The 16,444-nt window shown below is 45.0% G+C and overlaps 1 protein-coding gene across 5 annotated transcripts in view; it reads right to left on the bottom strand.

The window, feature by feature from the left end:
• Positions 1-16,444, bottom strand: part of NCOA6 (nuclear receptor coactivator 6) — an 84,167-nt gene that overhangs the window by 7,532 nt on the left and 60,191 nt on the right. For 4 of the 5 annotated variants that reach the window (XM_056122135.1, XM_056122138.1, XM_056122139.1 and 1 more), the window contains 4 exons: positions 12,793-15,801; positions 8,205-8,273; positions 4,174-4,210; positions 570-718 (listed from right to left, as the gene is read on the bottom strand). In XM_056122135.1, the coding sequence (XP_055978110.1) occupies positions 570-718; positions 4,174-4,210; positions 8,205-8,273; positions 12,793-15,801 (3,264 nt within the window). The remainder of the gene's footprint in view (positions 1-569; positions 719-4,173; positions 4,211-8,204; positions 8,274-12,792; positions 15,802-16,444) is intronic. The other variant, XM_056122137.1, reaches the window with a different exon arrangement.

The raw sequence follows: 16,444 nt of genomic DNA, 5'->3' as shown, positions 1-16,444 counted from the left end.
CCATATTGACAGCCTGTGCTGATCACCAATCAATCTGTTAAGTGCTTTGTTTCCAACAGGACTTGCTGTCTTGTCTCACACACACACACACACACACACACACACACACACACACACACACATACACACACACACACACCACTGCAACACTGTCCAGTGAACAGAACTTGCTGTTCTTGTGAGACACACACACACACACACACACACACACACACACACACACACACACACCACCTCTGTCCAGTGAACAGATAAAGGAAGGACAAAAACAAAAGTAGAAGTTTAGAGGCTGGAGCAATAGCACAGTGGGTAGGGCATTTGCCTTGCACGCGGCCAACCTGGGTTTGATTCCCTGCGTCCCATATGGTCCCCCAAGCACCGTCAGGAGTGATTCCTGAGTGCAGAGCCAGGAGTAACCCCTGAGCATCGGCTGGGTGTGACCCAAAAAGCAAAAAAAAAAAAAAAACCAGTTTAAGAAACCTGATAGAGTAACTTTAAAAGAAACAGAGGAAAGAGGAAGGCCGCTGTTCTATTTCACTCACAAAGAGCCCGCACATCCCACAGCTAACCTTTAGTAGAGCTGGAGGCTGAAGCAGGCCGAGAGGATCGCTTACGATGTCCATTTTCCACACTTTCAGAAGCCACAGCTGGCTCTTCAGTTCGGGAGTTTCTTCGGCTTGGGGTTTTGGACTTTTCAATGATCTCTTTGGGCTCACTGCTGACAGAGGGAAGCAAAGGTTTCCAAGGAGGTAAGGGAATCAGGTCATACAAGTTTAATCTTAAGACAGGATATCTGAGCCCAATTAGCTCCTACATTACTGATAATTAATTACTTTATTTTATTTTGGGGCTGTACCTAGGGATGCTCAGGGGGAACAGGTGGTACCAGCGACAGAACTAGGAATGGCCACAAGCAAGGCAGGCACCTCAAACTCTGTACTATCTCTCCAGTTCCAAATAAATAGTTTGAGTAAAAATTAAACACCCATTGACAAACAATCTTATTCATACTAGTACAGAAGACTTAAATGCTTAATAGTAGTAATTAACTAAATCATGGTACCTGACGAACCATGTTATAGAGGTTACTTAATGACAAAAATGTTCACAGTATATTATAGAAAAAATTACCAATGTTAGAAACACATTACCATTTTTATTATTATACAAGTCATATATGTGATCACACATGAATGAATGTATGTAAACAATGTATACAATGTTCTATGCGTTATTTAAATGATATAGTGAAAAACGTGTGCACATATATGTATGTACACAGATGCAAAGCATTTACTCATGTTTAAAAGGACTGAAATATATACAACAAATATTGCTGTAGGAATATTTGCTGTAAGAATACTGGTTTATGTGTAATTTTCCTTTTCTGTTGGGGTGGGGTAAGGTTGAGTCACAAACAGCTTTGCCTAGAGCTTATTCCTGGCTCTGTGCTCAGGAGTGACTCCTGGTGGTGCTTGGGGGAATCGAAGTGATGCTGGGGATCAAACCCAGACATCCCATATGCAAAGTATATGCGCAGACTGTTGAGCACTCTCTCTGATCCCTGATATGATTTTCTAGCTTTCTTTAATAAGCATTACTTTCCATTGTTACAAAAACTTAAGATAGGTATGCCAGGTATAACCATGGTTATTTCTAAGTACTGCTAGACGTGGCCCCAACAAAAGAAAAAAAGAAAATGAATTCCTTTGAAAAAAAAAAAACTGCTCTTGAGCACTCACAGTTGAATTTGTACAGCATCTTGTTCCTTCTACTAGCCTGTGTGCTTCTGAGGGGTGAGAACCAGGCATAGCCTCTCTACCAACCATCCCTGCTCCTTGTCTGTTCATTCCTGCCAAAGGAGTGCCACATTGCTAGTGCCACATGGCACTACAGTTAGAAATCTGGTTACATCATTCACTAAACTTATCTTTCAAAAAACCTTTGGAGGGGTCGGAGTATAAAGGGCACTTATTTTCCACATGGTCGACCTGGGTTCGATCTCTGGCACCCACATGGTCCTGAGTTCTGCCAGGTGTAGCTCCAAAAAGAAAACAAAATACCACCCCGAAAACCCCCCACCAAAAAAAAGACTGGAGGGAAGATAGCCCAGGGTTAGGGGCACGCATCCAGCATTCTTTGTTCAGTCACCAGCATAGCACTCACTCCCTGAGCATCACAGATCCCTAAAGGGCATTTTGATTTGATTATCTCCTTTCTCTAGCTATGCACGCTTAAGAAACACAAAGTAACCCAAATGTTATCCCAGCTAGCTGGGTAGGAATTTGGAGAATAACTGAGGTCAAGCTTTAGCTATTCATTTATATGCCATGATCTTTAATACTCTCTATGCTTCAGGTTCTTGATTTATAAATCCTGCCTGATGTAACATATGTTAAATATGAAGGCTCCCAATCCAGAAAATCTGGGTCTGAATTTTGGCTTTACTGTAAATTTGTAACTTGTAATCTGCAAGTTAGTTAACCTTTCTGAGCTTTAGAATCCTTTTTTGTGAAACAAAATTTACTTTCCTAATAGATACTTAAAAATAAATGAGATAATACATCCAAAGAGCCTGCAGTTCACTACATAGCATTCAAATAAATGCATTCAATCTGTACAGGACTAATCAAAGGATGAAATAAGTATAAAGGTAAGGTAAAAGGTAAAGGCCCTCCCGTTGTTCGGCGATTTGCTCGAGCGGGCCCAGTAACGTCTCCATTGGAGACTTTGTTGTTACTGTGTTTGGCATATCAAATACGTCACGGGGAGCTTGCCAGGCTCTGCCGTGCGGGCAAGATACTCTTGGTAGCTTGCCGGGCTCTCTGAGAGGGGCAGAGGAATCGAACTCGGGTCGGCCATGTTGGCTGGTGCAAGGCAAACGCCCTACCACTGTGCTATCGCTCCAGCCAAGATGCTTATCAAGCTAAGTGATACAAATAAATGAGAAATTTTTAAAATTTTATTTTAACAAAAATAAAATACTTTCGGAAAACAGTACTACTCTACTTTAAGGAACCAGTGAGATTTTTTCTTTTTTTGCTTTTTGGGTCACACCCGGTGATGCACAGGGGTTACTCCTGGCTCATGCACTCAGGAATTACTCCCGGCGGTGCTTGGGGGACCACATGGGATGCTGGGAATCAAACCCGGGTTGGCAGCATACAAGGCAAATGCCCTACCCATTGTGCACTGTGCTATCGCTCCAGCCCCCCCAGGAACCAATGAGATTTTATTTTATTTTACTTATTCTTTTTTTTTTTTTGCTTTTTGAGTCACACCTGGCGATGCACAGGGGTTACTCCTGGCTCTGCACTCAGGAATTACTCCTAGCGGTGCTCAGGGGACCATATGGGATGCTGGGAATCGAACCCGGGTCGGCCGTGTGCAAGGCAAACGCCCTACCCGCTGTGCTATCACTCCAGCCCACCAATGAGATTTTAACTATACTTCATTGTTTTAGATTATGTCAGGGAACACAGTATAATAATAATAATAATAATAATAATTACAAGTATTGGACTCAGACTCCTCCTGGCTTTCTCTATTTTGCCTTGAGGGTCTGCTGTACTTGAGAAGACAGACACAGGACTAAGGAGTGCTAGCCAACAGTGCCCACATAATGAATGTGTGTTATTTATTCACCAGACTGAGAGCTGAACATGTTATATCATTTTATTTCAAACCAACCATAAGAGATATAAACTTAGTCACCAAGTTCCATCAAAAAAAAAAAGTTACTGGGATAATTCAATAGGCTGAGCACATTCTTTGCATGTGGGAGTTCCAGGGTCAATCCCCAGCACTACCAGGGTCACCCTTGAGCATAAAGCCAGGAAAGTAGCCCCTAAGCATTGCCAGGTGTGGCCCAAAAGCCAAAAAAGAGAGAGAGGTCGGGGAAAGGAGGAGGAGGGAGGAGAGAGAGAGAAAGTGGGGGGACTATAATGGACTAAGGCTCATGTTTCTTTTTTGTTGTTGCAATTTTTTTTTAATTTTTAAAAATTAAAAAGAATCTTTAATTGAATCACATCATGAAAAACCAGAATGGTGCAAAAAACAGAATGGTGCAAAAAAGTAAAGAAAAAAATCACAAGATTAGGAGAGGTTTAAAGAACAAACTTTAAGGAGACTTATGTGGCATTTGTGCTAAGTCTGAAGAAACGAACATCTTACCTTTGTCCAGAGACTATGGCAGCATTTGCCTCAAGCTCTATAAAAAACATAAAGAACAGAAATGAGACAAGGCAGCTTCTGGCATATATATACACAGGGAGAAGTTAGGTATCTAGAAGAACGAAGTACCTATTATTGCCCCTGTCGCTGTGATGAGCAGAACTGCCAAGAATTGGTACTGACACAATGTAGTTGTCTGGAGCAGAAGACAACTTTATTTCTACTCCACACTCTAAAATAACCCTGCTTAGATCAAGAAAACCAAATTCACATTGTTTGGTTCATATTTCACCCACTTTTAACTACTTCAGTAAAAATAAGTCTCTTCTTATTATGTAAAAGACATAGTTTTCATTTAAAAAATATCTCTTTCTGAAAAAATTTTTAAAAAGCAATCATCACCACATAGCACTGTAGCACTGGTTCTCCCGTTGTTCATCAATTTGCTAGAGCGGACACCAGTAATGTCTCCACTGTGAGACTTGTTACTGTTTTTTGGCATATCGAATACACCATGGGGAGCTTGCCAGGCTCTGCCGTGCGGGTGGGATACTCTTGGTAGCTTGCCGGGCTCTCTGAGAAGGACGAAGGAATCGAACCCGGGTCAGCCGCGTGCAAGGCAAACGCCCTACCCACAATGCTATCACTACAGCCCATCATCACTACATACATCCAAAATATTAAGAATATATGCTCAGAGGGTAGAGAGATGGTACAGCAGATAGGGCACCTGCCCGAACACGCTGACCCCAGCTTGTATCCCTAGAACCACCAGGAATGATCCCTGAGCCCTGCTGGATGTGGCTCCCAAACAAAAATGAAAAACAAACCCTATCGCTGCAAGTTGGAGGATGACAAGATGCAGAAGGGTCAGTTATAGCTACAAAAACTAACCTAGCTCTTGCTTTGCCATTAAAATGATTTTGGATGCTGGAGGTAAAAGATACATGCTTAGCTGGGGCGGTAACTCAAAGGGCTAGAGTGCGTGTCTGCATTTGTGAGGCCGTTCAGGATCCCAAGCAGTGAGCTGTGACCCTAATGATCTTCCAGTGTTGCACTGAACCATCAGGCCTGCAAACAAGGCCAAGTATCACAGTACCCTGATACTTGAGAGGCCAAAAAAAAAAAAAAAGGAAACACACACACACACACACACACACACACAAACACAAACACATAGTATCTTCTTAGCAACTCTATTCTTTCAAAATTGCTGTACCTCGTACTCTGATGTGTAACAATTTTATTTTATGATGAAATAAAATTTTAATCTCTCTCCTCAATCATATTTCTTTTTTCTACTTTTTCGGGTTACACCCAGTGATGCTCAGGGGTCCTGGCAGTGCTTGGAGGACCATATGGGATGCCGGGGATTAGAACTCAGGTTAGCCGCATGCAAGGCAAACGCCCTACCTGCTGTACCTGCTCCAGGCCTCAATCACATTTCTTAAATAAAATAATTTACATCACTACAGACAAAATAATGCATCTTCTCCAAAAGATTACCTCTAAGATTACCAGGCATGTTGGTTTGTTTTGAAATATTGCCTATATTGTTTCTATTATTATGTTCCTTTCTTCTTCAAATTCCTAGCAATGCCCTCCAAGAGAAAAATGAGTATCCAGTAGATTAGCCAGGCACCTTTTTCTCAGTACCGGGAAAAAAACATCTCCTCCCATTATAAGTCTTTGGGTATCTCCATCTTTTCCCAAGGAGCTTCCTTGCAATGCCAGAGAGCACTGACTTCTACCGTTAGCATCCCATAGCCTTGTCTGTATGGAATTCAGCACTTTAAACTCAGTGTAGCTATCTAAACTATTCTACTGATCACGTACAAAGCTCCTTGAAGGCAATGAAGTCAGTGTTTGGGTCAAAATTTTGACTTCACTGCTTGTTAACCATGTGACTTTGAATGAGTTATTTATCCTGACTGTATTAAATCTTTTGTCTGAAAAATGAAAATAATCACTTTCCTACTTCAATGTTAAGACTAACTAATTTAACACACACTGGCATTTAGTCCAACTTTCAGCCAATTTTTAATAGTTCAATATTAAATAGCATCATTGCCACAGGTCAATTAGTAGCTCTAAGGCATTCTGTGGAGATTCATTTAAGATAAACCAGATTCTTGGTCCAACTATGCTGACGACATAGAATATGGCAAAGACCATTTTCTGGAATAAACAGTTGGAGCAGAAAATAGAACTGCCTTCTAGGTTAATCATTTGCTCACCAAAAACCTGTTTAATATCTCCATTACCATCCCTTTTATTAAAGTTTTGGGCCACACACGGTGGTACTCAAGGATCACTCCAGGTGGAGCTCAAGGGACCATATGGGGTGCCAGGGATTGAACCCAGGTCCGCCATATGCAAGGCAACTGCCGGATCCACTGTACTATCTCTCTGGCCCCTCCTTTCCTACCCCGTATAGACACTTAGCACAATGCCAGCAGGCAGCTGTAAACAAAAATAACCCAGTGGTTGAAATATTTTTCTGTTCATTTCTTTTTCTTTCTTTCTTTTTGGGGGGTGGGGGGGCCTCCCAAGCAGTGTTCTGGCAGCTCCACTGGTGATTCTAGGGCCAAGTAGGCCTGCTGCTCAATGCAAGGAAGGGTCGTCTGAGGGTACAATGAGACCCCAGGGTCTCCAGGGCCATACCTGGCCATGCTTAGGGCCTCCAGAGCTGCACCTGATGATGCTCAGGGGACCATGTGGTGCCAGGAATGGAACCTGGGTTGGGCATATACTGCCCCCTTTGTCATTTTATAGGCCTTGCTTTACCCAGAGATGTGCAGTAGGAAGTCCCATTCAACACAGAAGATACAGCACCCCAAAGCAGGTTTTAAAATAATTACTGCTGGGCCAGAGAGACAGACAGCACAGCGGGTAGGGCACTTGCCTTGCACACTAACAACCCGAGTTCAATCCCTTGCACTGAATATGGTCCCTGGGCAAAAAGCCTGAACTGAGCCCTGAACATAGAGCCAGAACTAAGCCCTGAGCAAGCTAATATGGCCCCCAAACAAACATAAAATAATTCTAAATTAGGGTCAGGGATACAGCTCAAATGGCTGGAGCACAAGCTTTGCACTTGGGAGTCCCATGTCTGATCCCTAGCACTGTCTGTTGCTCTGAATGCCACTGGGTAATGTCCCCTGCCCACTCACTTCCCCAAGTCACAAGTTATATCTTACAGGCTTAGAGTTACAAAATTAGACACATTGTATTATGGCGGTATTGCTCATTCATTTCCTCACAAGTGTGTGAATTATGCTGTCAATGGGATTCTGACCTCCTTGAAGAAAGCAGCCCTGCTTCACTGTTTTTGTACCCTACAGGGACAGAGGGCCAGACACAACTAAATTCTTGCCAAATCTATGATTATCTATCTGCTCTGACAGGGTTATCTATGAAGGCAGTGCTACTATGGTTATCAGGATCATCATGTGCTCAGAGCTGAGCCCCCCATAGCAATTATCTGTCTGTCTGTCAGAAACAACAATCCTGTCTCTATTTGCAGTATCTTGATCACGGAAAGAAAATGGATGCCATGAAGGGATGACGAAACGAATGAGTCCATGGAGACAGGCCACCTGAGTGTAGCAGAGTATCAGAGTATGCTTCCACTTCTGCAGGATAACTCAATTATTGCTCTAGTGAGTAACACTTGCTACCCTGCGCCAGTCAGTCACAGGCTGTTCCAAGACTCCGATAGAGGGATGGGGGGGACAGGGAAAAATGCAAAGGAAAAGCCCTGGCCGGGTGGCAAACAAACAATGAGCACTGCGAAGCCCTTCTTGAGTTCACTGGCAGGACACCAGGAATGCATAAGAAAGCGCTGATGGGGTTTGGGGTGGGGGGTAACCTCAAATAGGACTGTGGGAGTTCTGCCAAGTCCACGGAAGTCTGCTCTGAAGTGACCAGATGAGAGCATTTCAGGCACTTCCTGGCACACTGAGGATAGCAGTTCCTTTACACGTCACCCATCCCACTCAGAGAAATGTAGTCCAAGTGGTTTGCCTTACCTGGTCTGGTGACTGACCCCTGCAGTGCTGTGGCTGGAGTCTCCTTTGGGACTAAATTCTGTGAAGGAGCTAAACAAAAGGGGAAAAGGGGCGGGGGTGGGGGGGAGATACAGCTGTTTACTTTTTATTTTCTAAACAAAACAAAGTATAGACTGAATCAAGAGCTCAATAGCCTATGAAAATGCAAATTCTCTTAGAGCACAGCACTTGAAGCTGGCTTTGAAATTACATTACAAAAGTTATTTTAAAAGTTAACTACTATAACATTTACTACAAAGACAGTTTTTCCCATTTGTACAAAGATCAAGGAAGGAGATGGCCCTGAGCAAACAGCTTCCATACTTTTGGTTTCTGAAGGTCAAGTTCTGTCTGGTACTCTAAAAATACCCCCAAGTATATCTCATTTGGTCAGAGGGACAATGCATTCACCTCAAATTTTCAGAAAATCTGTTCTAGGGAAGGTAAGGTGCTTGCCTTGCATACAGCCAACATGGGTTTAATGTAGGTAGGCAGATTAAGGGAGGCTTCCCTCTGGGATGTCCCTAACCACCCCCCCACCCCGCCCCCGCCCCAAGCCATGGAATTCCTGGAGGGCGATAAAACCACCTAGCCCTTAAGCTGTCAGGACCCACCTGTAGCTATAAGGCCTTTACCTGGAGCTAGCTAGCCCACACCAGAGAAGGCTGGACCCACTCTCCGAGAGAAGATCCAACAGGAACAAGGGTACAGCTGGCAACCACCCTAGCAATGAACTCTTACCTAACTAGAGAGCCCCATGTGGGGCAGCTTGGGAAAAACCCTATAAAAGCCACCATGAGCAAAGTAAGTGTGCAAAAATGCTGCCTGAGGCCATGTGCTGCTTTGTCCACCTGGCTGAGCAATTGTGGCACCTGAGCACATGTCCCGCCTGCATCTGCCCTCTTGAGATATGTACTGGGGCTCTCTTCTCTCTGGAGAAGCCTGCATTTGCTCTTGTATGCGTTACTCTGTCTCTCACTTTCTCTCCCTCTTCCCCTTCTAAAAGCCTCCAAATGAAATGTTTTTACTTCACTGCTTATCTACTCCTAAAATTCCTTTCTGTGAGAAAGACAAGGACCTGGAACCCTGGATAAGGCCTGACTTTCTTCTCCTGCAAAGAGCAATTCCTCGCTCCAGCCTGAGTCCGTGACTCCCCTGAGATTGGGTGGTGGGACCAATTCGTGTGCTGAGAAGACCAAGCTGTGCTAAGCTGAGAAGATCATCAGCTGTGGCTTGATGATCACTTGGTGGAGCTGGTGGGGGCTCTGGCCCATGCCGTGCAGGGGCTCATCCTTTCCAGCCGGTCCCAGGGTGGGCAGAGTCTGATCACAAGAAAGTAACTGTCTCTCCTCTCCACTTCACATAAGCGACCCACTGGGGCCCACAGATGTCAGGTTGATCCTCTGTACCACATGTAGTTCTGTGTACCTCCAGGAGTAATTCCTGAGCCCAGAGCCTAGATATCCCCCTACCCTCAGTCCCTGGGCCAAACAAACAAAAATCTGTCTTAGGTCAGGGGGATGGTTCAGCTCAAAGGGCTAAAAATATAAGCCTTGCGTAGGGGAATACAAGGTTCACTCCTCAATACTGCATGATCTTGGTCAGAAGCAAGCCCCGCACACCGCCCTTATGGACCCCTGCCAAATAGTCTCAGCAGATTCAACACTACACTCAAGGTCTGAAAAGAATCACAATGTTTATCTTTTCTACAGCACTTAGGAAGAGTGATTATTCCATTTAAATTCAAGTAATCAGTCTGATATGTTATTTACTTATCTAACAATTACCAAGAATTTACACTGGAGCACACTGCACCAAAGTATAAAGCACTGTGGGAGGCTAAAGCAAGGAACATCAATTCAGAAATCTGAAATTTCATCAAGAAACTAGACCTTGGAAGGATCTGAGGGGGAATGGATATTACACTCAACATCCTCCGGAATGAAACCTCAGTTCAGAAAGAACATCTAGGCACAGATATGGCACAGCTAACATCCTAGATAAAATGCCTAAACCTCTTACATAGATTTCTCTACTTGGAAAAGCAGTCAGTAATACACTTATTTGTATTAGGCATTTTATTTTGGATGCATATACTCATAAAAATTTAGAACAGTACTCTAACACTTTTTCCCTGTTTTGTTGCTGTTTTGGGACCACATTCCTCCTAGGAGTGCTTAGGAATTACTCCTGGTTCTGGTCCCTTGGATCACTCCTGATGGGACTCAGTGGATTAAATGAGGCGCAGGGATGGGACGGGTGGATTGGTCACGTGCAAGGCAAACACTCTACCCACTGTACTCTCGCTCCTCTCTCTCCAGCTCTAATGTACTTTTAGCTTTGGTACAAACTTCACACATTTTCAAGGTAAAAGCAAGAATGTCTGGGAAACTAAAATTGAAAATATTTTTTCCTCCTCTATTTTCCCATTCAATCTTGGCTGTCACAGTCAGACAGAGAGAGCAAAAACATTTTTTTCTTGCATTTGGAGCATAAAAGAGATTTTTTCCCCAATGCTGGTTCATCTTCCCAAGGCTCACATACTTCTCTAGGGCTACATGTGGTTCAGATTAAAAAAATAACAACTTTCTAATCACTTATTTTCTTGGTATCTGAGGGAAGTGCCTCACTGGAACTAGAATGGGTGTTTTTTTTTCTTTCTTTTTTTGGGGTCACACCGGCAATGCACAGTGGTTACTCCTGGCTCATGCACTCAGGAAACCATATGGGATGCTGGGAATTGAACCTGGGTTGGCTGTGTGCAAGGCAAATGCCCTACCTACTGTACTATCACTTCAGCCCCTGGAATGGGTGTTTTTAATTGCAGAGAATATGCCACAGGTTTTTTCCTTAGGACTAACCTTTATTAACAATACTAGAACCAGAAACAGGTTAATACTCAGTCTTGTGAAGTCTGTCTTCTATGGGCAGCAAACTCCAGAAAAGTCTTTCCTCTGCAGCAGTACAAGGTGAGGCAGACACAGGGAGTTCACCTTTCTAGAGCTCTAATTGTGGGCCCATTTGCTCAAAGAATTCCTACTGAATCACTGTATACAATCTAGAAAGTGGGAATTATAATCTCCATTTTACAGGTAAAAGTGGGAAGTTAAGAAATTCATCCAACTGCAACTGGTGACCAGTGGAGCTAGAATCTGAACTCTGATCTTAGCCTAAATCCTGGATTCTTTCTGTCCTTTCTCTTGGGAGCTTAGCTATCACCCAGTGGTAGGCACTAGAAACATCTTAGCTGCACTATTAGCTGCCCTAGGATCCAGCAGAGGTGCTTCTTAGTTCTGGAAGTGTGTGACTGACTCCACTGTTGGGATACAGAACTTCTGTACCACTTAAGCCTCACAGATGAATTTGTGTAGTGGGGTATAAAGGGAAGGAGGGGAGCTATAACAACATCTATTCTTTTATAATGTTCATAGGAGATAATCTGAACTAGATATGTAAGAACAGAATGGTTCAATTTACAAAGACACTGCATTGGAAAGAAACTAGTAACTGATTACCATTTACTGAATGATTATTATAGGTTCGGTACTAAGTTTGTACATGCATTATCTCATTATAAACATCATATTTCTATTATCCTCCTACTATCAGGAAGGAAACTGAAGTGTGGAGTGATCAAGTAACACGTACAAGCCCAGACAGCTGATAAAAGAAGCCTGATATATGATAGCTACTTTGTTCTTCCATATCTAATATCATGAAGCCTGGTTTTCTGGACAGTTCTTTTCTATAGTAGCTGGAAAGAAATGGCCCCTGGGCTAGAGAATATTGAAGAGGGAACTATGAGAACAGTGCTCTGAAACTGCCAGGAGCAAGTAAAGAGAATCAACCCATAGAAGCTGCTGTCTACATTTAACCCTGTCAAACTGCAGGTTCACTGTCTAGGTGGATAAATTCTGAACTTCTCTAATCTTCAATCTTCTAACCCCCTGAGCAGGGTGAAAATGAATACTGACACAACTCAAGACGATGTGAGATACTTCCAGTGAAAAACTTTTTTTTGGGGGGAGGGGCAGTAGTTTGAGCCACACTGGTGGTGCTCAAGAGACCATATAGAGTGCTGGGGATCAAACCCGGGTCAGCCGTGTGCTAGGAAAACCTCCTGTACTATTGCTCTGGCTCTGATGTGAAAAATTTCTTATACATTATTTCAAAGTACCTCATTTCAGGAGAGAGAAGAAAACCATGTTAATGAAGGAAGCATGACATGGGATTTCACATTTTCTTTTTGGCCTTTTGAGTCACATCTGGTGTTCGGGGGCTACTCCTGGCTCTGTATTCAGGAATCACTCCTGGTAGTGTTTGAGGGACCATAGGCATGCCATCTCTGAACCTGGGTCGGCCATGTGCCTTCTTTGCTGTACTATCACTCTGGCCTGGACTTCAAAGCTTCTCCCCAATGTATTTCCAAAAACTTAAAACTACCATGACTTCCACTACTGTCATCTAGCCCACTTTTCTTCCTCCAAGTAGAAAAGGAGAAATGCTTTCTCTGGCAGGACAGGTTTCAAAAAAACTTACATGAGGAGATGGGGGCAGGCCGGGTACATACCGATGCTGGGTAGAAGCTCTGGATGTGATCCCACTTTCTCCTCCACTATGCCACCTGCAAGTGGCTCAGGTGCTATGCCAACATGATTGGTTTTTGCGCTTGGTGCTGTGGAGATGAGCTCAGAGGGTACCAGAGTGGTTACTATTGGGCGGACATTGGTGGGGAGAGTACCGCCGGGTAAGCTGGGTCCTGCGGAGGCAGAGCCAGGGCCCACAGGGCTGGAGGTCATTTTTAGCAGAGAGGGGGCTGGGGGTGTTGGGGTCTGACTATCCAGCTCTGTGGATAACTGCTCTGTTGTCATGAGCCCTGGAGCTGCTGTCTCTACTCCTTGACCTTCAGTCTCTCCATCTGCACCATACTGTTCGTCTCCCTTCTCCAGGGAGCCTGTGACTTTCTTACATGCCTTTGTCAGCAAAATCTGGCCGATTTTGTCTACTTTTCCTTTGCCTTTACTAGATGAGACTGGGCTTCGCCGGTTGACAGAGGAGCCTGGACTACTGGTCAAAAGGGGAGAAACAACTGCGGCTGACTGTGAGGCAGGCAGAGTGCTCTGATCTGCTGAGGTGCTCACCTGAGGACTAGCCTCATCCGGATTCGATTCTTTCACTTGTTGGACAGGAGGATGAGGGGGGACAACTGGAGCAGCTGTACAAGGAGGAGATGGAAGCGGAACAGGGGTAGTTCGTGAGTTAAGGACCATGGGTCGGCCTGCCTGGATATTTGAAGCAGGACTATTGGAGGGAATATTAGGCGGTACAGGAGCAGAAGAAAATTTTATGTTCTGAGGTATATGTAAAGGGCCAACAACTGCCACGGAGGGAGGCATCAAGCCAGAGTTGGTAGTCAGTGGGGCTGCAGGAATTGTGCTTGGCTGTGATCCTTTCATAACCTGGATTATTGAGGATGAATTGATAAAGACAGGTGTAATGAACTGAGGCCGGGCATTCGACTGAGCAGCGGACTGTCCCTCAGAAACCATCACCTTGTTGCCCACATTGGGCATCGTGACAACTGTTGACATTAATGCAGACTGCAGGTGAGTTGGCAGCGCTGCTGATGTGTTAGCTGAAGTTGTGATGGGATTGGACGTGACGAAGACAGTTATTTGATTTGGGGGCAAAGGAGCAGAAATTGAGGAAGAGTTGACAGGTCTTGACATGACCGGAGGGATGCTTGGTGCAACGTTAGAACTGATCTCACTCAATTCTGGATGCACAAGGGTTGAACACGGTTCATTACTGTGAGGTAAATTGAGGGAATTAGAGGATTCTTTAGAAGGTGGCGGATCCTGCAGTGTGGGAATGACAGATGACTTTTTCAGGTCCTCCCCAGAAGCTACTGGGGGTGTGACTTCCAGATCAGTAAGCCCAGGGGGTTTAATGGTCACATTAGGAGCTCCAGAGTTGTCAAGAAGTTGACTCAATGATGTTGGCGCTTCTCTCATGGCAGGAGATATCAAGCTTTTGTTTTCTTCAACACCGGGAAGTTTGTTAGGATCCGAAGGCTGCCCATCCTTTTTGGACTGGTCTTCAGGGACAACCATTTTAACTTCTTGGACAGGAACTGCTTTTAGCTCAATGTTTGCCTGTTCCTTCCTCCCTTGGGAATTGTGGCAATCACTGTCCTGAGGCACAGTCACGCTCTCCTTGTTGTCCTCAAGAACACTCCCCACTGCAGCCACAGGCATGCCAGGAGCCTGAGGATTCAGCCCTGTGTTGTTAGAAAAGCTCCCGGGTATGGGGGGATTGGTCAAAGGAGTAGGACTGACCAATACATTTCTTGGCAACTCCACATTCTGCAACAGGGCCGCATTCGTTTGAGAGGCCAGGGTAAGTTTAGGGGCTTTTGAGTTTTGTCTCCCAGGACTTGGAGTGGTTTTTCGACTGGACCCAGGACTAGACCTACGACTATTGCTTGGACTTGCCCGCTTTGTTGCTCCAGAATTAGACTGCTTTCCAGAATTCACCACCACAGAATCTAATTTGTGAGTCTGTGGGGTGGTGAAATTGGAAGGATTATTCATGTTAAGATTTGAAGGTGCTTGGCCAATGGCCTTCAAAGTCGTTGGATTTAGGCCCTGCTGATCGAAGCCCCTGTTTAAATTTGGCCGAGGAGGTAAAGGAATATTAATCTGTGGGGGGAAGAGTCCTGCTATCGAGGCATTGAGTCTTTCTGGGGACAGGCTGATTTCTGATGGTTCTGTGCTGGGAGGGCGATTATTGGGTGTCTGAGGATAATAGGGACGGGGGCTCGCTCTATTTGGTGTTTTAGGTCTAGCAGTTTGGGTTGGAGCAGCCACATTCGGAAAGTGGTGGCCATGAGAGCTGGGCAGTGAATTTACTGGGGGTTGCTGAGGAGTGGCTCCTTGAGCTGCTGAGAGAGGGGATGGTCCAGGTTTGGGCCCTGGCATCATTAACTGATTCTGGGAAACCACTAAATGCGAAGGCATGTTACTGGGGCCTCCTGAGACAGGTGGTACTTCACTGCTATTTGCTTCAGGGAGGGCAGAGATCTCTCCCAGTGGGGAGCTGGAAGGATTCTGGGGGTTCTCCTGGTATACCATCTTCCTTGAATTGCTTCCCAAAGGAGTATTCACGGGTACTGGCATTCTTTGTTTGTCGGGTGATGGTGGCACGGAGGCAGGTCCTTGCAAACTGACCATGACAGGCACACCGCCACTCTGCTGCACAGGCATTCTCTGAGGGTCTGGGTTCAAGGGAACTCGGGGGGGATGGAGATTTTGGGAGACAGGAAGCCTAACTGCTTTGGGGTCCTGCTGCATCATGAGCATCATCATCATTTGCTGCTGCTGCTGCTGCTGCTGCTGCTGTTGCTGCTGCTGCTGCTGTGGCTGGCTGGGAGGTGGTGGCGGCGGCTGTGGCTGTGGTGGCAGTTGTGGCTGTGGCTGTGGCTGCTGCTGTGGTGGCTGTGGTGGGGGTGCCACATGCTGCATGAGCTGAGGAGGCATCTGCTGGAGTGGCCTCTGTTCAACTGGTTGAGAAGGATAACCTAAAACAAGCCCCCAAAATCAGGGAAGTTAGATTTTCAGCAAAAAAGGCTCTGCTACCTTTAGAGTAGAGCCAAGCAATGCTCAATCTGTGCACAAGCCATGAAGGCCTGCCTGTTCCCGGGGGGAGGGGCGCCCCCTCTTTCTCTGACATAGCAAAGAGCACGCTGCTTAAGGAAACAGCAAGCAAAGCACCAAGAGCCTGGAGCTCCTCAGTCTTCGAGGTTGCACGAGGCATTACTGCATATCCTATAGCTTGACAGACATTTCGCTAAGCATGGAAAGCAGCAGATTCTGTATCAGTCAAACACTCAGATGAAATGAGAAAAACTCCATCAAAAGCAAGCAGCTGACCATCCAGCACTGGGGTTACTACGCAGGCACAATGACCATTTTACTGCACTTGTGAACGAAGTTAGGATTAACTTTCTGTTAGCACAGGATTAAAACTGTTTTTTAAAGACTTGATTTTATTGAAAGCACTGACATAGAAGCAGCATTTTTATTCTTTGAACAGAAGTAAAACATGAAAATCCTAGGATTCAATTTCTTAGAAGAATTTGGGATTATTCCAATCCATTAGTTCCACACCATGCTGCATTTTTCAAACTCAGTCCTTTGGGGAACACAGGGGAATTAAACTGC

The sequence above is a fragment of the Sorex fumeus genome, unplaced genomic scaffold, assembly GCF_029834395.1.
Source record: "Sorex fumeus unplaced genomic scaffold, SorFum_2.1 ptg000044l, whole genome shotgun sequence".
In the NCBI taxonomy this organism is placed as follows: domain Eukaryota; kingdom Metazoa; phylum Chordata; class Mammalia; order Eulipotyphla; family Soricidae; genus Sorex; species Sorex fumeus.
This window is presented reverse-complemented; position numbering and strand designations above follow the sequence as displayed.